Source organism: Equus quagga, chromosome 7 (assembly GCF_021613505.1).
Source record: "Equus quagga isolate Etosha38 chromosome 7, UCLA_HA_Equagga_1.0, whole genome shotgun sequence".
Lineage (NCBI taxonomy): Eukaryota > Metazoa > Chordata > Mammalia > Perissodactyla > Equidae > Equus > Equus quagga.
In genome coordinates this window covers 70228937-70253202 of record NC_060273.1, presented here as the reverse complement: position 1 = coordinate 70253202, position 24266 = coordinate 70228937, and the positions used below count along the sequence as shown (strand labels likewise).

Genomic DNA, 24266 nt, shown 5'->3' with positions numbered 1-24266 from the left:
GATGTCCTTGGGCAGCTTTCTTAACCTCTCTGAATCTCCACATCGTCATGTGAGAAGTGGGGCTAGTAATAGTTTCTACCCTATAGGGTTGTTGAGAGGATGAAATTAGGTCATGCTGGGTACCTAGGGCATCGTAGGCACTTAATGGACATTAGGTGTAGTCCTCATCATGCACAGTCTCATTCTACCCATAGCCCTGGGAGAGGCCTGGCAAGGATTAAGACCTTTGTTTGAAAGATGGGGAAGCCAGGGAGAGCAGAGGGAGGCAGCCCAAGGGACAGAGCCAGGACCAGCAGCATCCCCTGTATGTTCTTGGGTGACACTTATCTCTCCTGTTTACCCTGCAGCTTAACCACTACATGTGACGTGGTTAGGGACATGCCTCTGCTTAGAAGACCACTGCTCTGAGCGTGCCGATGTCCAGAGGGTGGAAAATCTAGCTTGAGAGCTAAAAGAAGAGGGTTCCAGGCTCAGCTCCCTACGGACATCATGACCTGCAAATATGTGTGGGGCCCATGCGTCAGGGGCCCTGATTGATGTGGCGTAGGAGTCGCGGGGCCGTGCGCCCTGGACACGGTGTTCTCTGTGACCTTGGGTATCTGCTTCTGGAGGGAAGGCGGGGAGCTGTGCCAGGAACTTGGCCCAGCCCACCCCCTCGCTGGCCTTCAGTTTCCTCTTCTCTATAAAAAGGGAGGTTAGCGTCCATCAGTACTAACGGTTTGGAGAAACCACGTGTTCCTCCTCAAAGCAACTGCTAATATATTAATTTCTGCATAACCTCTGTTTGGGAGGAAGAGACGTTCTAGAGCCAACATCCGCTTACAGGAGAACAGCGGACAGAGGAATGCGTTTTACGCCCCCACAAGGAAGCAAAGGGACAAATCCCGAACATGGGACAACTGACCCTGTTTCTGCAGCAAGTCACTGGCAAAGAAAAAACAGGAGGGAGCACTGTGTCGGTTAAAAGAGACCCAAGAAACAACAACTGAAAGTCACCCTCGTTTGGATCAGACTCAAGCAAACCAACTCCTAGACATTTTTGCAACAATGCAGGAGAGTTGATTAAGGGCTGACGTCATAAGTCGGGTTCCCCAGGAAGCAGCCCCTGCAATGGGCTGAGTCTGCAGGGTGCTCATTAGGGAGCACCCTGGGACCAACACCTGGGGAGGGGAAGGGAGTGGAAGAGGGCAGAGGGGGAAGCTGAGCTGCCACACGAGCCCAGCGGCAGCCTTGGTGGACCCCACGGGGAGTCCTGGAGCTAGATTGGCCCTGCAGAGTTGGGCCACGTTGGGCCAAGATGGCCAGGCCTTAACACCCGGCATGGATCTGTCATTGGGTGTAGGCCACCCTGGGAAAGGGCATGACCTTGGGCAAATTGTCTCCCTGCCACTGACGTATTCCCTGAAGGGCTGACCCTGAGGGCTGTTTGCTGACGGCACTCAGCCACTGGGGCCACAGGTCCCTTACGGAAAGTACAGCTCATCACAGCATCTACCACAACCTGACATTAGCTGTTCATCTGTTGCATGTGATAGCCATGTGGTTATGTTAGAAAACACCCCTATGTCTTTAAAGACGTGTAATGGAGGAGTGAAATGATATGTCTGGAATTTGCTTTTCAATACTTCAGCTAAGAAAAAAATGAAAAATATAAAAGGATGGATGAAGCAAATGTGGCAAAATCTTGATACTGGAATCTGGGTGACGGTTGGTGGGGATTCATTGTACGATTCTCTACCTTTGACTGAAAATTTTTATAATAAAATGGAAGTATAAGAACAAAAATGCTTCTCAGCAGGCAGGTGAATCCGACATTAATTAAATGTTTAATTGATGTCTATGAAAGCTAGAATGTTGGCTTTAGTGCAATAAAAAGTTCTCAAGGCTGAAAAAATGTTTGAAAGCCACTAGATAAGATATAAGCTAAATTCTCTTTCAGCTTTGAAGTCCTAGGTCTCTTTTACTTCTCAATAAGGTGTGCCGTTTTCCACTGGCTCTGGGAACCTCTTCCCACGAAGGCTGGCGCCATTCCGGTCAGCCGACCCCCTTAGTGCTACTGGATGCAGCACGACTTGGACGCAGGTGCGCCCCCTCCTGGGCCAGCGCTCCTCCCGGGCTGATTTCCCGCGGTTGCTGCAATCAGACAGGAAAGAGAACACACGGGGGAGAGGAAGTTGCAGGGGGCTCCCCCTTTACCCTGGTTTGGACAAGAGTTGCAAACTCAGGGGTTTTCAGAGGCCAACAGATCATCACAACGAAGAGGGCAAGCCAAGTGTAAGGTGAATCAGAGGAACCAAGAATGTTTCTCTACACTAAGAGAAAAAGCAGCAGAATCGTGATGATAAATGGCAACCAACACTTGGCACCAATGTCTGGGAGACAACAGGGAGTGGTGGAGATTGTGACAAACTGGAGAGACGCCCCTGTCTTATCTAAAGGGAGCAGGTGACACTCAGCTCCAGCTAATTGATGTCATGCAGAAATGCAGACTGGTGTGGCCAAATCTTGATCTTTTAAGAAGAAATGCTGGAAATCTGGATTTTTAAAATCTGAAATATCCCAATTTAAAAATATGGACAGCAAACTCATTAAAAAAGATGTAGGCCAAGCAAAAGACATCCGCAGGCCATAATTTTGCACAGCATAACCTGCCACTAGCCCAAAAGATAATTTGTGCAAATTAGAAAAACTTGCATCTTCCTCAGGACACTTTACTGCCATTTTCTGGAAAATTGTAATAACAATGCAAATCTCTGATGACTGTAATGTATAGGACGCCTCCTGGAGCTGTGAATAAGCACGACTTGCAAAACCATCCGTGGTAGCCCCACATTTGCAGCCACCAGTTTAGAATCACCCCACACTGCCCAGAGTGGAGCTGGAGACCTGACTGTGCCCACGTTAAGAAGGTGTGTAGAGGGACTGGTGTGCAGAGCAGGGTCATCAGGGTGGGGTGGGGACTAGAAGCCATGTCCTGTGAGGGACCCAGAACCACATGACCAGTAAAAGAAATGACCTGGGGGAGGGGAATGTGCTGTGGATGGGGAAGAGTTGGAACAAACAAATCCCATTTGATTCCTGAAGGCAGGACTGTGGCCACTAGGTGGAGGTTTCAACAAGGAGAAGAATTTCAGTTCAAGGAAGAGCATTCTAATAGTGGTATTGAATGAGGATGTCATGTAAGGTAGTGAGCACTCCATCACTGGGAGCGTGCAAGCAAATGCTCGTGATGATATAGACAGGATTCAAACATCAGACAGAAGGCTGAAAATATGATCTCTAAAATTCCTTCCAACCAATAATTCTCAGTTTTTCTCCTTTGTCCCTGGGTAGGGCCCTATGTCCAAAGCCTTAGAATTGGAATCTGTCCTACATTGGTTGGGAGGCAGTTGGGGAAGCCTTGCCGGGAGTGTCAATCTTGGGAATCAGGCTCTGCCACTTACGGTGTGACTTGGCCATGATACTTCACCTTAGTGAGCCTCAGTGCCCTTATACATAGAATGGGGCCAATAGGTTGTGGGGAGGCCTGAATGGGACCACGTGTGTGAGGCACTGCGACCAGCCAGGCACACTGTGAGCACTCAGTGTAGGGGAGGACGGGGCACCCCGTGATCCCCCTTCCACAAACCTTGCTTGCCTCCCTGCTGGTTCTGCTTCTCCTCCTCCAGCACCTTCATCTTGGCATCGTACTCGTCGGCAAGCGCCTTCCACTCCTTGCGGTTGTTGGTGATCCCATCCAGCATGGGTGTGATCTCCTCGTGGAAACGGGAGAATTCCTGGAAGAGAGAGAGCCTCTGGCACAGGGGCCATGCCCAGGGTCCAGGCTCTGGGGGAGGCACAGTGGGAATGTCCAGTACTGGAATGAGCTGCCTTGCGTAGCAGCCTCCCCATCACCCAGCGGGCTTCGTACTGATGCTGTGGGGCCTCCAGTCAACCAGATCCCATCCCTGCTTAAAACGCGCCTGTGGCCCCCCCAGCCTTCCGGACGAAGTGTGAACTCCTTCACAGGACTTTCAAACCCCTCAGACCCAGTGCTCTTCCCCCTCCACTATCCTGAATGCTCCAGGCCTTCCAAATCTCTGTCAGTCCCTCAGGGTATCTTTCCTTCTGTGGGTTCCACACAAGCTCTTCCCTTTGCTGGAACATTCTAACGTCCCCTCTTGTCCCTTGAAGCCTCCACTTAGATGTCACTTTCTCACGGAAGCCTCTTCTGACCCGCCAGGTAAGTCGAGTCGCCTATAAGAAGCTCCCGAGGCCTCTTTTCCCCATCTCACTCATGTACAGGCTCCCTTTGCCTGTCTCCCCGGGGGCTGTGAACTTGGAGAGGGTAAGGACATCGTTGAGGTGGCCCTGGCCCCGCACAGGGTCTGGGGCACAAAGACACTCAGTAAATATTTGCTTAGCGAAATCGGGATCTTTGACGAGGATTCTTAAGGTCTCTTAAGTCTAAGAGTAGAAATACTGCCTTTGAGCACCACATATTACAGTTTATGAAGCGCTTTATCCCCTTTGATCCTCAAAAACTCCTGTGAGGTGGAAAAACAAGATTCCCCGCTCCTAGATTTTAGGTGAGGAAATCAAGATGCAGATTGATGGAGTAGATTTGCCCAAGGTAAGAATGGCAGATCCAGGCCCCACTGCAGAGGTCCAGCCAGAGCCGGCAGAGCTCAGAGCCCCCTGGGTTCCATCCAGGCTCTGCCACAAGCTGTGGGACCTTGGGTAGGTCACCAACAGAGCTTAACCTCAGCCATGACATCAGGACAGTACAAGACCCACCTCCCAGGGTTGGTGTGGTAACACACGTCGAGTGCCAGCCCAGTCTGCCTTGTGAACAACGTTACTGCTGACAGTGGAGACCACGGCTGCTCTGCCCGGTTGCTGAGAGGACCCCAACTAGACCACGTCATATCAGAGAGGCACATGCTCCCACTCTGGGAACATCTGCACCCCACCTTCCGAGCAGAAGGACTGCAGCTCGCACAGCAGAAAGAGCCCGGCTCTAATCCTGTCTCATGGCTCACTCCAGTGACCCTGGCCCTGTCATTTGTCACCTCCTCATGTGTAACATGGCCAAAATAAAAATACCAAATGGGAAGTGGCACAGATAACAAGGATCTGGGAGTGGTGGGTTCCTCAAGAGGGAGAATAACTTTCAGGAAGAGTTCAAAGAGGAATTCCGGATTCTGTTTTGACAATTGGGTTACTCCAACCTATCACACTTCCACCAACTAAGGACGTCAGGAGGGCATATGTCTGCTCTGCCTGCCCCTTCCCTGTCTGAAACCATTCTTAGTCATTTGTCCCACAACTATTAATTGAGCAGCTAGGGTGTGCAAAACTCCAGGCTCTGGCCTGGGTATATAATCACCCCAAACCCCACAGGGCTGTCCTGAGGACCAAATGTCACTGGAGATGAGAAGTGCTTTGTAACGTATCACCCATGGGTCACTTGCCAGGGTTTACTATTCCTGATATCATTTTGGAATCCCAGGTTGATCGAAGACATCTTGTTGGCTCTGAGGAAGCAAAGGGCCTACCTTGTAGACGAAGGTGCAGACGAAGTCAATGAAGCCGACCTGAAGCTTGGGGAGTTCGTCTGCCTTGTTTCTGTCCATCATGGGCTGTCATGGGGCAGAAAGAGTGAGCTGCACTGGGCTCCTCCTGGCGTGATGCAGTCAGGGGGACCCACCCTACCTGTGAAGCATTCTTGCCCAAAGGAAAAGATCGAACCCGAAACTCATCAAGTTTCCAGATCTGACCAGCAGTTTGCAGGAAATACAGGGATAGAGGAACATGTTAAATAACACCACAAGGATGCAATCAACCAAATCCAGAAAACGGGAAACTATGCAACAAAAGACCCACCATCTTCAACAAATAAACGGCATACCAAAAAAAAAAAAAAAAAAAAAAAACAGGAGGAAACTCTACTGATTAAAAGAGATTTAAGAGACATAACTGGGGGGAGTGTGGTCCTTGATTGGATCCTGATTTGAACAAATCAAACTAGATTATTTTTATTCTCCTATCAGGGAAAATGAACAGAGATTGGGGATTAAAGAATATTAAAGAATTATTACCAATTTTGTGAGTGCGATAATGGTACTGTGGTTGTGTGTGTGTGTTTCATCTCTTAGAGATACATGCTAAAGTACTTACGGAAAAAATGATAACATCTGGGATTTACTTTACTTCAATGGAAAGCTAAAAAAATGCATGGGGGAATAGATAAAACAAGCATGGCAGCCGATTGCTAATGGTTGAATCTGGCCGATGGGGACATACAGTTTGTTGACTCCTCTCTCTACATTTTAAAATGTTATAAAGAAAGGCAAGAGATACGAATCCCACTGGCTCTTGCTGTTCCTGTTCAGGATGCTGGTCCATTGCTCACAGCCCTCCACTCTCCCTCAGGCCCTACCTAAGCTTCACAGTTGCCCCAGCATCCTTAGCACTGTTACAGGTTTAGCACATACCCATATCCATGGTTCTGTCCCCAGAATGTCTCTCCCTTTTCCCCGCCTCTACTTTCTAGCCCTGCCCTAGCTCAGGGCCCTCTGAACCCTCTAACTGGTCTCTGGTGGGGAGCCAGCTGACTGTCCAGCCGAGTTAGCTTTCAAGATCAATGGGTTCTCAGCTTTACAAAGTCTTCCCTTTGCACGCTCTGTGCTGTTAGAACAGGGCCAGGGAGGTGGACTCCTAGACTGCTGGAGCTGAAAGGGAAATCCAAGTTTCGGTGTCCACTTGTCAATCTCTACTTAACTGAGTGAGCTAAGATGTGGACATTAGAGCAGGATTCCCAAACTTCAGGAGGGCTTATTATTACCTAGGAGGGCACACAGTGTTGGGCCCCCTCCCAGAGTTTCTGCTTAGGTAGGTCTAGGCTAGGGCCTGTGAATTTGCATCTCTAACATGTTCCCAAGGAATGAGGTTGATGTTGGTCCAGGGACCACACTTTGGAGAGCCCCTGCCTTAGGAAAGGTCATCTCTATGGCAAGATCACACATCTCTATGTCAGGGGGCCCATCTGTGTCACAGGAAGGTCACAGATCTCCATTAGGATGGGATCACACACCCAGCATCAGGTTGACTTTCCCTCTCTACTCACAATGGGATTCTGCTGCAGCACTGAGCGCTCCAGGTCACCTTGTTCCCAGAATTCAGCCGCAACCAGCAGAGCTACCTGCAACAGGTAGACCCCCCACCCCCGGAGTCAAGGCCCAGCCCCAACCCTCCTGCCCCTGTTCCCACCCAACTTGGGTTTCCAGCTTAGCAAAAACTTAACCCCACCTCTGCTCCCCCACCCTCACTTTGTTGTCATCATTGGAGAGGTCTTAGAGTAATTTCCATGTCTTGGACGAGGAGGATGGAGCAAAGGTGGAGCTGGGAGAGTCCAGGCCACATCAGCTGCTGCCACCCCTACTGAGACTCCCCTCCCCTTGGGTCAGGAGGAGCCCATACCTTGCTCTGCACCTCCCAGGGCTTGGTGATGGCTGAGAGATCACAGGCGGTCATCATCATGGCCCTGGGCACAAGGACACCTTCCATCAGTCCAGAAACATTTAAGCCTGCCAATGCTGGTCAATTCCATCTGTCTCTCCTTTCTCTCCCCCACTAGTAGGTGACCTCAAGCCATTGTGAGGAGAGGGGTCACCGCCCTATTGCATCTTGAGGTTGGGCTTTGAGGTCGGACAAACTTCAAATCCCGCCTCTGTCAATTACCAAAGGTTTGACCTTGGGCAATAAAACCAACCTCACTAGGCCTCAGTTTCCTTACCTGTAATAATAGTGCTTTCCTCATGGAGTGGGTGCAAGATTAAATGAAAAAATGTGTGTAAAAATCTTAGCATAGTGCCTGGACATTCTACGTGCGCAGTAAACACTGGCGATTATCGTGAACACACACTGCGTTTTCATCATGTGCCGCACACTGTTCTAGGCATTTCTAACATCAATTTCATTTAAATCCCAACACATCCTGAGTTCCTTCTCTCCTGTCTAGGGTAGAACGGAGTTTCTCAACCTCCTTCTCATCATCCTCCCGGCTCCTCTGTCAATTTCAGACATTTTTTTCTATAATTGATCCACGATGAAGTTTTCAGGAAAGCACTGGATGTTTCCTTTTCTGGGCTGGAGAGATCATGTGAAAATCACTCCCACAGCTGGGGAAACACATTTAAGTGTTTTATAGACAGAGAGCTGGTGTGTGTGCGGAATCAGGGGGAGGACGCTTGGGGACCAGAAAAGCCCATCCAAAACCTCGTGCAGGGCCAGCCCTGGTTGCCTAGTGGTTAAGTTCAGCACGCTGTGCTTTGGCGGCCCCAGTTTGGTTCCCGTGCATGGACCTACATCACTCTTCTGTCAGTGGTCATGCTGTGGTGGTGGCCCACATACAAAAAGAGGAAGATTGGCAGTGGATTTAGCTTAGGGTGACTGTTCCCCAGCAAAAATATATATATAAAATAAAAATAATAAAACATAAATAAAAACAAAGTCTTGTGCCCTAAGGACAGCACCACTCCCTTACGAGCCCTGGGGCCGAGGTGCTGTGCTAGGTGTTGGGGATCCAGAGAGGCCCACAGGGAGCTCACAGTCATTCAAGGAGCAGAACAAAATGTCTGTCATCACAATGTGCTATGTGGGACAGCAGAAAGAAGTACAAGGTGCAAAAAAAGAAAAAAAAGCAAAGGTGAGAGCAACTAGCTCAGCTCAGGGGTCATCCCATAGGTGACAGTGGAGCAGGGCCTCACAGGGTGCATAGGAGCTCTCCAAGAGGGGGAAGAAAGGGTATAGTGGGCAGAGGCACAGTGGAGAGTACTCGGGATTGCCAGGAGGTGACCGTAGGGAGTATTCATCTATCCATCCTTATACACCTGTGTGTGCCAGACACCAGGCAGAGACTGCTTCCCAGGGTCCCTGCTCTCAGGAGCTTGCAGACGTGCAGGGGAGTGGCACATTTATCACACAATTGAATGTAAACATGTAAACAACTGCTCTGAAGGAAAGGAGCTCCATGCTAGGAAAATGGGTCTGGGAGGTCAGGGAGGGCTTCCCGGAGGAAGTGATCCTGAGCAGATATCTGCAGGAGGTGTAGCTTGGTAAAGAAGGGAGAAGGGAAACACCTTCCAGGCAGAGAGAACATCCAGTTTCTGGAGGAAGGAAGTCTGGAGGAGGGAAACCTGGACATTCAAAGCGCTGGAAGATGGGAAGAGCTCAGGGAGCAGGAGGGTGAAGGGTAAGAGGAGACCCAAGAGGTGAGTGGGGACCGGTGCGTGGCCAGGGGAGGTCTTCACGCTGATAAATAAGTAGCAAGCAATAGCATATATTGGAGTATCTGAGGAAGCCATTTGGTATAAAACTAATTTGGCCCAACCTTGTTTTTCCAAAAGGGCCTGACGTGGCCATTGAGCCTGCATTGTATATCTGCTCTAAGCATTTGGTATTAAGGACAAATGCCCTTAAGATAAAGACGCAACTTCCCCCACATTGGCATTTCCTTAAGGATAAGTATCTCTCCTAGGCTGGGGATTGATTGCTGCGCCCACCCGCTGACCACCCAGCTCCCAGACAACAGACCTGCTACCTGCTACGTGAATCGCGACGGCTACGCAGTCTCGTGACTGTTGTAAAAGGGACATTCCAACCATATGTGATACATGCTCTTTGAGGGTATGTACCCACACTGTACACCCCACTTCTTTGGTGCCCTTCCTTCCTTGGGGAAGGAAGGCCCCGGGCTAGTCCTCAGATCTGGCTCAGAATAAACTCACCCTAATTTTGATTTATAGATCCGTTATGGATTATTTGTGTCGACAACGCTAAGAGCAACAGGAAAAGCCATGGAAGAGTTTGGGTAGAAGGGTGAAGTGGTCAGATTTGCATTCTACAGGCGTCACTGTGGCCTCAGTGTGGAGGGGAAGGCCAGCAGGGAGCCCAGTTAGGGAGCTATTGCAGGATTCAGACAAGAGAAGGAGCGGGCAATAAAAAGAAGTGTCCAGATGGACATGGCATTTAAGAAGTTAACAGGGCTTGGGGATAGATTGGGTCAAAAACAGTAGAAAGTGGGCAATGTCATATGATTCAGTGTAATATATGCATCCGTCCTAAGGGTTATCATAACCATCACATAAGAGGATTTTGTAAGTGCACCCATTGTCGTCATCTTCATTATCCTCACCTTCATCACATTAACCATTCGTCCAGGGTCGCCCAGGTCATAGAGCTCAGCTGACTGAAGCAAGTTGAGCTCCTGCTCACCTGGCCCGTCCCCAAGTCAAATGTCTCTTCATCTCAGCTGTGCAGCTCAGTGGCTCCTGCCTGAGTCCTGAGAGCATTCCAGGCAGCCTGGACAGACATTCCAACATGCCCTAGAATTACACCAGACCTGGAGAGAGTGGCCTGCAGGGAAGGCCTGAGGGGAGCCTGAGAAGCTGTGGGTGTGTGGGAAAGGGGTGGGGTGACTTGGGTTCCAGTCCTTGATGCTCCACTGATGCCTGTGTGACCCCAGGTAAGTCACTTTGTCTCTCTGGGGCTCCCTTTCCTCATTTGTAAAACATTACATCAGGAGCTGGCAAGCTTTTCCTGTAAAGGGCCAGATAGTAAATATCTTAGGTTTTGCAAACCCCCTGGTCTCTCTCCTCAGTCATTGTGATGTGAAAGCAGCTGTAGATAATCAAGTCAGGGTCACTGATCTGTTAGGCTGAGTGCCTAGGGCCCAGGGTACCTTTAGGGGCCCATGGAAATGTTTCAATCTTAATTTCATGTAAAATCAGAAGAAAAAAAGAATATAATAATCATGAATAAATATAATAATGAATTCAACCTGGATTATATTTGTCTTTATACCAACACAGTCACAAAATATAATTTTTATTTATTTAGTTATTTTAATGGAGGATGGAGCCACGAAAGCAAAAGTGCCTAGGACCCACGGAAGTCATAATGCGGCCCTCCATAAAAGAGCAAAATTTTGTTTACGGGCACTGGAATTTGAATTCCTTGTAATTTTTATCTGTCAGAAAGTTTTCTTCTTCTTTTGATTTCTTTCCCAACCATTAGAAAATGGAATAGCCGTCCTCAGCTCACGAGCCCGGACGAAAACAGGTGGCAGGCCTCATATCCCAGCACAAAGGATCTCTAAGCCCTTCCAGCTCATGGTTTGGTCAGACCTGAGCCAAGAGTGAAATCTGGGATTAAGTGCAGACATAAAGGATTTGACGAGGAATGGGGAGTCACACCCTCCCTCTAGAGTTATTTTAACATCTTGGCCCTAGAGTAAACATCCTCACCTAGAGTGGTCCAAGAAATAGCGTGCAGACTAGCAAAATTGGTTTAGGATGTGTCAGGGGGCTGGGTGTGGACCTCAGACTAAAGGAAGCTGGCTGACGCAAGCACGCCAAGATAATCAAAGCACAGGAAGGAAGCGTCGGGTTTTCTCCTCGCAGCAACCGATGCTGACACCAACTGTCCTGCAATTCAGTGCAGTTCTGACACTAACTAGTGCAGATGCCACAGGTTTAAGGGCTCCGGCTCACAAGACTGTCCTCGCTTCAGAGGTCAGTCAAAAGCGTTAGGTCCCCTGGTTCCCCACACTTCTGTCCCACTCGGCTACAAAGTTGTCGGCTGGTGGCGCCCCACAACTTTCCCTTCAGGTTCGGAAATTTGCTAGGGCAGCTCACAAAACTCAGGGAGACTCTACCTACGTTTACCAGTTTATTACAAAGGGTACAACTCAGGGACTGGCCAAATGGAAAAGACGTGGAGGAGACGGTGTGGGGTGCGGGGTGCTTGCAGAGTGTCCACGCCCTTTTCAAGTGCATCACCCTCCCGGCAGCTCAAGGTGTTCACCCACCCGGGAGCTCTCCGAAGTCTGCTGTGTGGAAGTTTTATCACGTGGGCACGGTTGATGCAATCCCTGACCACTGGTGATTAACTCAGTGTCCAGCCCCTCTGTCCTCGCCATAGATTGGGGGCGGGGCTGAAAATTCCAAGCTTCTAATCAGAGCCCGGTCTTTCTGGCAATCAGTCCCTATCCTGAAGCTATTCGGGGTCCTGCCAGGAGTTGCCTCATTAGAACAGACACTCTTATCTCTCTGAAAATTCTAAGGGTTTTAGAGCTATGGGTCAAGAATTGGGGACAAAGACCAAATATGTACGTCTTATTACACCATAGGGAGCGCCTACACCACTACCTGTCACGAGAGAGGCTGCACAGCACTCCACATGCTCCGGCTCGGCCCCCACGATAATCCATAAGGTAGGTACCACCTTTATCCTCTTTGAGCAGATGAGGAAACTGGGGCACAGAGAGGCGAAGTAACGTGCTCAAAGTCCCACTGCCAATAAATGAGAGGGCTGAGACTTAGGCTGTCTGGTGCCAAAGCCGCGACTGTCTAACAGCAACACTACCCAGGTGTAATTACATTTCTAATCGCTAAACTGATGGCCCCCAAGATTGCTTCACAGAGGTGGTTTTCAGCCAGGGGCTATTTCTGCCCCCAGGGGCTATTTGGCAATGTCTGGAGATATTTTTGCTTTCACCACTGGAGAGGGAGGGACCGCTACTGGCATCCAGGGGGTGGAGACCAGAGATGCTGTTAAACATCCCACAATGCATAGGACAGCTCTCCACCACACAGAGTTTGTTTAATCATAAGTTTAAATATTTCCAAAGAATCTAGTTCATAACACAATCTAAATATTGACACTATAAAATAAAATTGTTATATCATTCTTTAAATACAAAGGAATCTAAATAGCATAGCAATTTCACAGCAACCGGCAGCCCATCATCCATTTAAAAACACTTGAATAAACATTCCTTTAAGAGTCTGGAATTTTACATCCTTCCTTTTCTCTGTAAACTCGTATTTCCGCTTGATTTCCTCCACAGATTTCATCCTAATGTTTTCTATATGTGTGTGTACATGTGTGTGTGTGTCTGTATATATATATGTATGTATATGTGTCTGTATATATGCATATATATTAATGAAAAACTTTCAAGCATGTATATATATATATGAAAAGTCTTTCATTGTTCACTCTTTCATACTTATCTGCAACCAACTACGTCCATTAACTGAAATTATAGAACTAAAAATTTTTCCTTTGACCATAGGCCTCCAAGTGTTGAAAACTTTTTTAAAGTTATTATTATTACACAATTAACCAATACAACAAAAAATATACCTATTTTTAGAAATAGTTATTAAACACTCAAAGTAAATTTTTTGGGAATTCATCTCTTAAATGAGATGGGATGGGGCTATTTTTAAAAAATCAGTTAACAAATGAATATTTCCTATTGCTAGGCTGAGATAGGATTTAGCATCTGTTTTATGCCAACTTTTTATTTTTATAGATGCACGTAATTAGAAGTCTTGGGATGGAAGGAGTTTTGTTACCACAATGTCACTCAATTCTTTCAATTCTTCTAGATTAACTGCTGAAAATTATACTGTGATCACTATTCTGAATGATCTATGAGCTATGATTCAGTTAGGTTCTCCTTCAATTTTGTTTAAAGCAAATATTAGAATCACTCACTTGCTCAACTTCTGGGAAGCAGGCCATAAAGATTTGACCAAGCCTTCTCATGTGACCATTTATTACACCCTGACACTTTCTCTGAAGCACTTTGGTTAACCCAAAATATTCAGAATGGGTCAGGTCACTTAAAAGATTATTATTTTTAACATACCGTCCCATGTTATATTTTTTAGAAAGTGCTTTTATCCTTTTTTGTGTATAAGGAAGCCCTAAGCTAACATCCGTTGCCAATCCTCCTCTTTGTTTGCTTGAGGAAGATTAGCCCTGTGCTAACATCTGTGCCAATCCTCCTCTATTTTTTTTTTTTACAGATTGGCACCTGAGCTAACAACTGTTGCCAGTCTTCTTCTTTTTTTTTTCTTCTTCTTCTCCCCATAGACCCCCGGCACATAGTTGTATATTTTAGTTGTGGGTCCTTCTAGGTGTGGCATGTGGGACGCCACTTCAGTGTGGCCTGATGAGCGGTGCCATGTCCGTGCCTAGGATCCAAACGCACGAAGCCCTGGGCCACAGAAGTGGAGCACGCAAACTTAACCACTCAGCCACAGGGCCGGCCTCTTTCCTTTATTTTTTGTATGTGGGCTGCCTCCACAGCATGGCTGAGGAGTGGAATAGGTCCATGCCCGGCATCTGAACCCCCAAACCCAGGCCACTGAAGCACAGCATGTGAAACCTTAATCACTCAGCCACAGGCCAGCCCAAAAATGCTTTTATCGTATAACAAGTTTTAACTAGGTTTTCATTGAAACTTTGAAGCTGCAGATTTGACTCATTTAATGTACGGAAATTTTGCCACATAACATAATTGGAAATGCCAGTCTTTTACTGTCAACGAAAGCAGGCAAATCAGACTTGTTTGTGTCAGAAAGAATCTAATTCTCTTTTTCAATTCAAATAAGCATGTTAGAATGCATCCCGATGACACTCACCTTATTTTTTATTTTTAATTTTAAGAAAGATAGAGGTATGGGACCAGCCCAGTGGTGCAGCGGTTAAGTTCACACATTCCACTTCGGCGGCCCAGGGTTTGCTGGTTCGGATCCGAGGTGCGGACATGGCTCCGCTTGGCAAGCCATGCTGTGGTAGGCATCCCACATATAAAGTAGAAGAAGATGGGCACGGAGGTTAGCTCAGGGCCAGTCTTCCTCAGCAAAAAGAGGAGGATTGGCAGCAGATGTTAGCTCAGGGCTAATCTTCCTCAAAAAAAAAAAGAAAGCTAGAGGTAGATAAATGGATGGGTATGTAGATGGACTAGTTAGATGGATAGGTAGATGAGATAGATAGATAGATAGATAGATAGATGATAGATAGATAGGTAAAAAGATAGATAGACAGATGGACAGATGGATGGGTGGGTGAGTGAATGGACAGATGGATGGACAGACAGACAGAGGGACAGATGATCGATTAGATAGTGGCATGGATGAAGTCAGGTGTTGCCACCCTCAGTACTTGTTATCGATGGACCTTTACCCTCATATCAGGGGACTACCTCTGGACAGTGGTACATTCTGTTGTGTATTGGTTTGATATGATTTCAAATCCATTTTTTAATGACAAGTGAAGTTGCTTCAATGCATTTGTTTATGACAAAGACAAAAAAAGTTGTTTCGAGACAAGAATGAATCAAGTTGTGTCAGGAAGGATGTCATCATTTCATCTGTTATCATCGATAAGAAGTCAGTAGCTCAGCTGAAGATGAACACTGCTGGGAGCTTATCGGTAATAAGATGTGGAGAAGAAACCACGACAAGGGGACATTTAGACTCTAACTGCCCGGAGTTTTTAAGGAATATTCAAGAGTTTTGGTCTGGGCAAGGCAACACTTGGCTGACCTAAATAAACTCTCTGAAGACCTTGGGTCATTAGCTCCTATGGTGGTAAGGGCGACTCCCTTATGTGGTGACAAGCCGAGAAGCGGGCCCATGAAGGTCAGCCTGCCTGGCAACACTGGCACTGTCGTCCCCTGGCAACGAGGAACTTTTATTTTGCGCTGGCCAAGTGCCTCCTCCTATAAAAAGGCACACCTTGATTAGATTTGGACTTTATTCCTTTCCTCTCCCTTTGCCTGGGACAACAGTGTGATTAATCTATCATTGGTTTGGAGTTATGTTACATTATCTCTTTATTGGCTCATTAAGAGATGTTATCCTGTGTGCTACTGACTTATAAAACTATTATAAATCCCCCTGCAACCTGTGTTGTGTAAACTATTGGTAAAGACAGTCTCAGAGTATAATTTTGCCCCCCAAAACAAAACACATTCTCTGAGGAAGATTAGCCCTGAGCTAACTGCTGCCAATCTTCCGCTTTTTGCTGAGGAAGACTGCCTCTGAGCACCATAGAAAGGTTTGAGAAAAGGCAAATTTGCCTTTATTTTGTAAAGTGGGAGAAGAGTGAGGGAACTGCCAGTGCCTCACCCACTGTGCTTTCTCAGGGAGATACTATTAAGAAAAAGAACATCGTTTCCCTGGACCCCATCCATGAGCGTCTGTATCTTGGAAGGCTTTGAGTTCCCTGGGGAGCAGGGATGCGGCCCGGAGGGGCGTGTGTTTCTCAATCTGAAGACTTCCATTTAAGACTAGCTTGGCTTTTACAATAACTGAAGTCCTGCCCTGGCTTTTTTGTTTGTTTGATTTTTAAATTAAACATTGTATCTTGGAAATCCTTCCTATCATTTGTTTGTAAAGTCTGTATGACGTTCCACTGCATGAAAGTACCATAGTGTATTTAACCCAGTTCCCCAGGATGGATATTTACGTTGTTTTCAATCTCTTTTGTGATTACAAATGCTGCTGCCATGAACAGCCTTGTACATACTCTGTGGCGCACGTGTGGGAAGATATCTGGAGAGTAAATCCTTGATGCGAGACAGCTGGGTCAAAGAGTATGGGCACTTACAATTTTAATAGGGATTGCCCTCCATAAAGGCTGCACCTGTTTGTATTTCCACCACGGCGAAGGAGATTGCCCATTGCCCCCCATTCTGCCCTACACAGTGTCAGCAAACATTTAATCTTTGCCAATGGGAAGGGTGCAAAATTACATCTCAGTGCAGTTTCATTTTGCATTTCTTTTAATATAAGTAACGTCATCATCATCTTTTCATATGTTTATATTCTACTGTAATTCCTTTTCTGGAAAATGTCTATTTGTGCCCTTCACCATTTTTCTATTGGACTAGTCTTTTTCTTGAATTGCACTGTTAAAAACAAGACAACAAGCCCCAAATGGAGTCACTTATGCTAAGCTCCACGTCACCACACTGAGACAATTACAGTGTCGGCCTCCCCCAGGAACGGAATCCTAAACTAGTCAATGAGGAATCACCTGGTCAGCACTAGTGAGGTCATCTGCCTGAGAGATCCCTGCTGTCCTCTAAAAGAAAGTGACCTTGCCATAACCGACCCACTTTTTTTTTTTTGAGGAAATTAGCCCTGAGCTAACATCCGCTGCTAATCCTCCTCTTTTTGCTGAGGAAGACTGGCCCTGAGCTAACATCCGTGCCCATCTTCCTCTACTTTATATGTGGGGCGCCTACCACAGCATGGCTTGCCAAGCGCTGCCATGTCTGCACCTGGAATTCGAACCGGTGAACCCCGGGCCGCCAAGAAGCAAACTTGACCACTGCGCCACCGGGCCAGCCCCTATGGCTTCTTTTTAAGGACCGTGTAATGCTTCCTACATGGATTACCATCTCTTATTTAACCAGGTCCCCACCTGGAGGCATGTACCTTGTTTTCAGTCTTGTGTTGTTTGAAACAGCTACAGCTTTGGCATTTATCTCTGAGATCAGTTCCTGGAAGTGGGATTAACGGGTCCAAGGGGATGTGCATGTGAAGTGCGTCTAGATGTCACCAAGTTTGGCTGCAAAGAGGATGTGCCAGTTATCTGGGGATAAACCACCAACCTGATACTCCCTTGGGAACCGGGTCAGGCCTTGTCTCCCCTGATTGTCAACACCCAAGACCCATCACAGGGGAGCCAGAGGACCATTTGGCTTGGGCCACATATTCACAAAAGGCCTCAAATTTACACTTCTCACTCTGTCATCAGTTGAGGTAAATCATGGAAGCACATTGAGAGAAGTGAAAGAAGATATTCACCAGAGAACTTAAATTTTTTTTTTTTTTTTTGGCTGAGGAAGAGTCACCCTGAGCTAACATCTGTTGCCAATCTTCCTCTGTTTTGCACGTGGGACACCACCACAGTATGGACACCGACAAGTGGTATAGATCCGCGCCCAGGAACTGAACCTGGGCCACAGAAGCAGAGCACACACAACCTAACCACTGGGCCTCAGGGCCAGCCCCCAGAAAACTTAAATTTGAGTCCCATTACCAGACCTTATGCCATCAAGGCACTATAAATTTCATAAAAATCATGTAACTAATTTGTGAACAGCATGGCTATATTACAGGACTTTGCCATAATTAAGAAACACTAAAAAAAATTAAGCCTATTATTTTGAGTGACACATAGCTATCACTCAAATAATAATTGATATAATGCTCTACGTTTTATCAAGAAAAGTTGTATCACTTTACCACCAAAATTCTGAACTTGATGATAGAAATACTTCAAATATTATACTTTTTTGCACAGAGAAATAAAATAATAGTTTTGTATTTTAGTGCTAAAACAAAGATTAAGCATATATCATCATTTCTGCAATTCTGTTTTGGCATAACTTCATTTTTTCCATATGTCAGAGGCCTCTAAAATGGAAAGTGTCCCCGGGCTCTCTTGAGGGCTGCAAGGCCTGTCAGGGCAGCTTGTAGCCTCATGACCCTGGGCTTAAGAGGATGAGAGGTGAAGCCCCGTTTCAACTCACATGACAATTTCCTTCCGTGTCTGCTCCAGCATCATGTACTGTGTCCACTCCTGCTGAGTCTCGTATGTCTTAGACTGATCCACGATCTTCTGGAACATTGTTCTCTTCCTACAAAACACAGCAGTCTGTTAAAGGAGTCCATCTTAGAATAAGGCAACACTGGCCTTCTAACACTCACTGTTTCAGACGGAGGCTTATTAAAACAACATAATTAACAAAACAAGGCCTGGGAGTGCAGACCCAGGACCTAACCTAGACTCCGTCAGGGGTTTGTTATCTGATCTTAGCAAAGCCCCTGGATCTCAGCTTCCCATCTGGACAACCCAGGTAACAATATCTAACTTGCAGAGTTGTAGTGAGAATAAATTTTTCATAGCACAAATGTTGTGCCTGGCAGGACATATCAAATCTATTGGAACTATGATGTTTGTTATTGTTATAATCATTGTTATTGTTATTCTTAAAATGAGAAGACCAACTTGAAATACAGGGCGAGGTCTGTGGCGATGATCGCGATGTCCATCATGTGGATTGCATGCTCATGCTGCCTGCGATTGAGGTTTTGAAATATATTCAGGCTCTAAAGAGAAAATCGCAGGGGAAATGTGAGAAGTGATGCCGGCAGTAAAGTCACCCAATTACTGATGCTCACCTTAGATGATAAAAAAGGCAGCCCAGACCAATGGGGAGGGGCTGCCTGGCCACACTCAGGCATCTGGTGAGACGTGGGCTCCTGTGCAGGCCCTAACACCAGGGCAGAGGGCCCTCATCCTACCTCATCTCTCAGCAATGTTTTGCCAAACTCCAAGTGGTGTCTTTCCAAGATGGAGGACCCATGGAGCTTGGCCAGTGGGTTCTGGGATCTGAATGGGAGAGAAAGACAGAATCAACATGGAATGGCTGAGATAGAGGTTAAAGACGTGATCCAGTCCTGCCACCTCCTAATTCTGCAGGCAGAGAGGTGGAAGTCCAGGAATGAGAAGGAACTCGTCACACAATGAGACGGGGGAAAATAGGGAGAGTCATGAGGGCGCCACTGAACTCCCACAAGCAGTGTGTTTGTTCCTGTCTTTCTTCAATAAATACTCATTGAGCCTACTATATTGAACCTACTATATTGCAAGCACTGAGCTCAGAACTTAGCTTCCCACAAGGTAAAATGTAGACACAATCTCTAGCCTCGGAGCAGTGTGCAAGTATCCAGAAGACGCAGAGAAGCATGCTCTAGTGCTTGTCAGTGACTTACACGCTGTGGGCCCTGGGCAGAGCCTCAGCCTCCTCATCTACAATATGGGTATAACACTGGTCCCTTCTTTGTCCAGCCCACAAGGTGGTCACAAGGGTCCACCGAGAGCACGGTTCAAGGACTATGCTGCAGAGGCTGTCTGGAAAAGAACCTCTGTGAGGACAGGGACCATGTCTGCTTTGCCCACCATGGTACCTCCTGTGCCTGGCCAGGGCCTACCACACTCCTATGAGGAGCGTTATCAATACAAGGTGAAGGAGTGAACCGTTATCTGTTACTAACATCCTGGCTTAAATGAGTCCAGCAGGTAGGAAGGGAAGAAGGAGGGCGAGAGACTTTACTGTGTTAGTTTCCCATGGCTGCTGTAACAAATTATCGCCAACTTAATGGCTTAAAACAATAGAAGTTTATTATCTTACGGCTCTGGATGTCAGGCGTCTAAAACAGGTCCACAGAGTTGCTTCTGTTCAGGAGGTTCTAGGGGAGAAGCTGTTTCCTTGCCTTTTCTAGCTTCTAGAGGCCTCCTATATTCCGTGGCTTGTGGCCTGTCTTCCATCTTCTAAGCTGGCAGTGTAGCATCTTCCCTCCTCTCCGACCTCCTGCCTCCCTCTTATAAGGACTCTTCTGATTCATGGGGCCCACTTAGATAACCCGGGATAATCCCTATATTTCAAGATTCTTAACTCAACCACATCTTCGAAGTCCCTTTTGAATGTAAGGCAACATTTTCCTAGGCTCTGGGCATTGGGGCGTGGACATATTTGGGAGTCATTATTCTGTCTTTCACAGGAGTTTACCCAGACCCAAAGGGCAGGTGGAAGTGGGAAACTGTGGACAGCAGGACTTCCCCGTGGCCAGTGCGTCCATCTGGATCTGAGTAATGAATTCCAGGGGTGGGCGGCACAGAGGAGGGCCAGGAAGGGCTGACTCACTTCATCTGGTAAAGGTTGTTGGTGCCTCTGTGGTCAATGTCATGGCAGAAGGCAGCAGTGACCATGGCCAAAGCCTCCAGATCCGTGAAGTAGCGCTTCAGCTTTCCGGTCTGGAAGGGCAATCAGAGATGTCACTCGTTCCGTTCTTGTGGGGGTTGGAAGCCGAGCTGAGAGGGCAGGTGTGAGGAGGAGGGCCCAGAGCTTGGAAACGTAGATTAAATCTTGGTTCTACCCCTGGAGCCATAGCATGACCAGATGCCTGGGACTGAGGGGTTTTCTGGGTTGTGGGACTTTTTGTGCTAGAACTGAGACAGTCCCAGGCAAACGGGGATGGTTGGTCACCCTCTCCTGAGTGAACTCAGCTGGTCCCATCTCCCTCTGGATCTCAGTTCTCCAGTCTACACACGGGAGCTGGAGGGCACTGGACTAGATGATTGTTGAGAAACTTGCCACTGTCAGGTTTTAGGGTTTGGAGGGTGCTTGAACATGGCCAGACTAGTAAAGCAAATCTTCCAAACCTGGTCTACCGGTTTGGCCCAGCCCAGGAGAAGCCTTCCCAGAGCCTCCTTCAAGTCCTTAACTCCTTGTTTGTGCTGGGTGTTGGAGTAGAGGGTGGGAAGGAGCCCTGGAGAGGTGATGCTGACTCTGTGACTCCAAAAATTAAATCAAGTCTAAGTGGTGTCATTGTCACCTTCTAGGGTGGCCTGGCCAGAATTCCTGCCTCCAGGCCCTAGTCCCTACTCTGGTCTGACCATTCCAGCCAGGAGGGAAAGGAAGGAACATGAGGAGGCGGGGCAAGGCAGAGATTTACATCATAATCTGGATGGGAAAACACTTTTAAATGAAATACACAGGGCTCCGAACCCTCTGAGCCAAAAATACTGACACAAATACACACGGGTATGTCCATCCAAGGACACTGTAGCACTGTTTGTAACAGTGAAAGATCAAAAACAACCCCACGTCCAACAACAGGGGGCTGGGTAAAGAAACTATGGTGCATTTAGACAATACAGAGTACTATGCAGCCATAAAATTACATCATGGATAATAAGCCTTGAAAACATTATGCTAAGTGAAATAAGCCAGACAGAAAAGGACAGGCACTGCACAATTCTACTCACACGAGGTCCCTAGAGTGGACAAATTCATAGAGACAGAAAGTGGAATAGCGGTCACCAGGGGCTGGGGGCGGGGGAGTGTGGGGAGTCGTTAATGGGGACAAAGTTTCCGTCTGGGAAGATGAAAAGGTTCTAGAGATGGATAGTAGAGATGGTGGCACAACATTGTGAAGGTACTTAATGCCACTAAACTGTACGCCTAAAAATGCTTATCATGGTAAATTTTATGTTAGGTATATTTCACCCCAACAAAAACATTTATATATGTATATAATCTGATATATTTATATTTCTTCAAATGAAAATAGCATATTACAGAATAATTATTCCACTGGTCATAAACAAAATAAACTGTGTGTGTATGTGTGTGTCCAAATGTGTCTCTATGCTCCCAGAAGAAACTGTGGAAGGACGTGTGCCATGGTAACCTCCAAATCACCCGACTGGGGTTGGGGTAGACCGCAGCTTGCTTTCACTTTTTATTTTATATGCTTCTCTATTCTTGGAATTCTTTTATGCTAAGCATGTGCTCCTTTTGCATCATTTTAAAAAGCAAATAAATAGAGAAGAACAATGTTGCTCTGCTGTAGTGGAGCTGCAGGAGGTTGTCTGGTGTGGAGGGAGCCCTCGGCCACCACGGTGCCGCCGGGCGTACCACCAGCAAGGAGAACATGGTCTGCCCCACGTTGAAGCCGTGCCTCCAGTTGTGGTAGGTGATCCGGCGGTAGCCCTTGCTCAGGGAATACATGAAGCGCACCAGGGCCTGCAAACACATGCACAGCAGTGAGGCAGCACGCTCCCTGCCAGGGGCCTGGGGCCCTGCCTCCTCCCACCCTGACTCTGGACCAGGAGGCAGTAACTAGCAATGGATGCAACAATACCGTGAAAGCACTTTGCAAGCTGTGAAATACTGCAAAAACGGACGTTGTGATGAAACCAGGTAGATTGCACTTAATCCACCAATTAAACTTCATCACTGATTCCCAAACTGAGATGCGGAGGGCTACTGTCCCAGGAGAAACTAACAGAAGCTTCATAGGGGAGGAAAACAAAAGGGGTCTTTTAATCAGTGGTTCTCAAACTGGAGTGTGCATCAGAATCACCGGGAGGGCTTGTTAAAACAGCTTCGGATTCATCAGAGCGGAGAAAGAGACAGAGACAGAGAGAGAGAGCACGCGTGTGTGAGCAAGGAGAATTTGCATTTCTGATACATTCCCAGGTGGTGCTGATGTGGTTTGGGGCAAGACTTTGAGAACCGCTGCTTTAATCAAAGAGGTCTGGGAAATTCTGGGCGGGTACACCTGACACCCCCACCGTCTCTGCCCAGCCCGCATCTCTCGACATTCACAGCACACCCTAAGGAATCCTGCAGGGAAAAAGTCTTGTTTAAATTGATTTAACCCACATTTTCCACCCTGGGTGACTACAGGACTGTTTTCTGCAACCCATTTACTCAGAGCCTTCAGAACTCAGTGCCTCAGAACCCCCGAATGTGCCCCAATGCCCCCGAAACGCCACAGGGCAGAGGAACTGGGAGTCTCTTTTCTGATAAATGACTCATCCGTGCACATGACTAATGCTTTAAATCCTAAAAGCCAGGGGTACACTCTTTTTAAGGCAGTCTACGGCTGAGTTTAAAAAGGAAAAAAAAAAAAAAATCCCAGCAAGCAAACAAGAAAAAAGGAAATTAAAGAGGTTTGTTTTGACCTCACCTCCTGGGGAATGTGAAACTTATCCACCACTTTGAGCTCATAATACATCTGGATCCCACATTTCACCAGCTCCAGTTCTGTCAGGGGCAAATCGCTGAAGTGGAACTTGTTAATCTCGTATTTCTCTGCATCTGGCAGCTCTCCTTGCTGTGTAAGGACCAGAGTCAAGTGATTAGGGCACATGATATGGCCTGGGTCTCTTCCTGTCTCCCCCGAGGCCCGTCCTATCCCAGGTCTGCTGGGAGGATCAGAGTGGCAAGGGTCGTGCTCTGCAGACACCCCTGTGCACGCTCGCTCGGGCGCCCCCTGCACTTGTTAACCGTGAGGGCCAGTGCGGCCCCGCCCCGCTCACCAGGATGTCGGCCAGTTCGTCTTCCTCGCATTCCCACGGCTCCTTGCCGTACACCTCTCTGGTTTTCTGCCAGGGCCCAAAGGAGCAGAGGAAAAAAACCCAAAAGGTTACTACATCTAAGGTCTAAAGATGCCTCCACTTTTCCATTTCCATTTCTCTCCTTCCTCCAGTCCTTGCAACAGAGCCCCCAGCTCAGAGAGGCCGCCTTCAACATTCATTGAAGAGCAAATTCAGTCATGAACTTTGGAGCGGTGGAAACTGGCATGTAAATTTGAGCTCTGCCACTTAGTAGCAGTGTTATACAATGCCTTGATCACCCCATTTCCTCATCTGTAAGATGGAGATAATAAAAGTACTTACCTGGTGAATTAAAACTAGATCGTGCTAATTTAACTTAATTTTAAAAAGTCATTTTTTAAAAACCTGTACAACGAAAATAATGCATGTAAGCATAAACACTCAGTGCACTGCTCACACATAGTAAGGATTAGAATTAATGTTGTTGAGATTTTTGTTAT

The 24266-nt window shown here is 47.2% G+C and overlaps 1 protein-coding gene across 1 annotated transcript in view; it reads right to left on the bottom strand.

The window, feature by feature from the left end:
- Positions 1–1832: 1832 nt before the first annotated feature.
- PDE6A (phosphodiesterase 6A) overlaps positions 1833–24266 on the bottom strand; it is a 56916-nt gene continuing 34482 nt past the window's right edge. The window contains exons 11-22 of the mRNA XM_046667498.1: positions 23749–23814; positions 23397–23543; positions 22340–22447; positions 20564–20673; positions 19161–19248; positions 18865–18965; positions 18386–18493; positions 7462–7525; positions 7109–7183; positions 5538–5621; positions 3629–3776; positions 1833–2133 (exon numbers count right to left, since the gene is read on the bottom strand). Coding sequence (XP_046523454.1) covers positions 2054–2133; positions 3629–3776; positions 5538–5621; positions 7109–7183; positions 7462–7525; positions 18386–18493; positions 18865–18965; positions 19161–19248; positions 20564–20673; positions 22340–22447; positions 23397–23543; positions 23749–23814 — 1179 coding nt within the window. The 3' untranslated portion in view covers positions 1833–2053. The remainder of the gene's footprint in view (positions 2134–3628; positions 3777–5537; positions 5622–7108; positions 7184–7461; positions 7526–18385; positions 18494–18864; positions 18966–19160; positions 19249–20563; positions 20674–22339; positions 22448–23396; positions 23544–23748; positions 23815–24266) is intronic.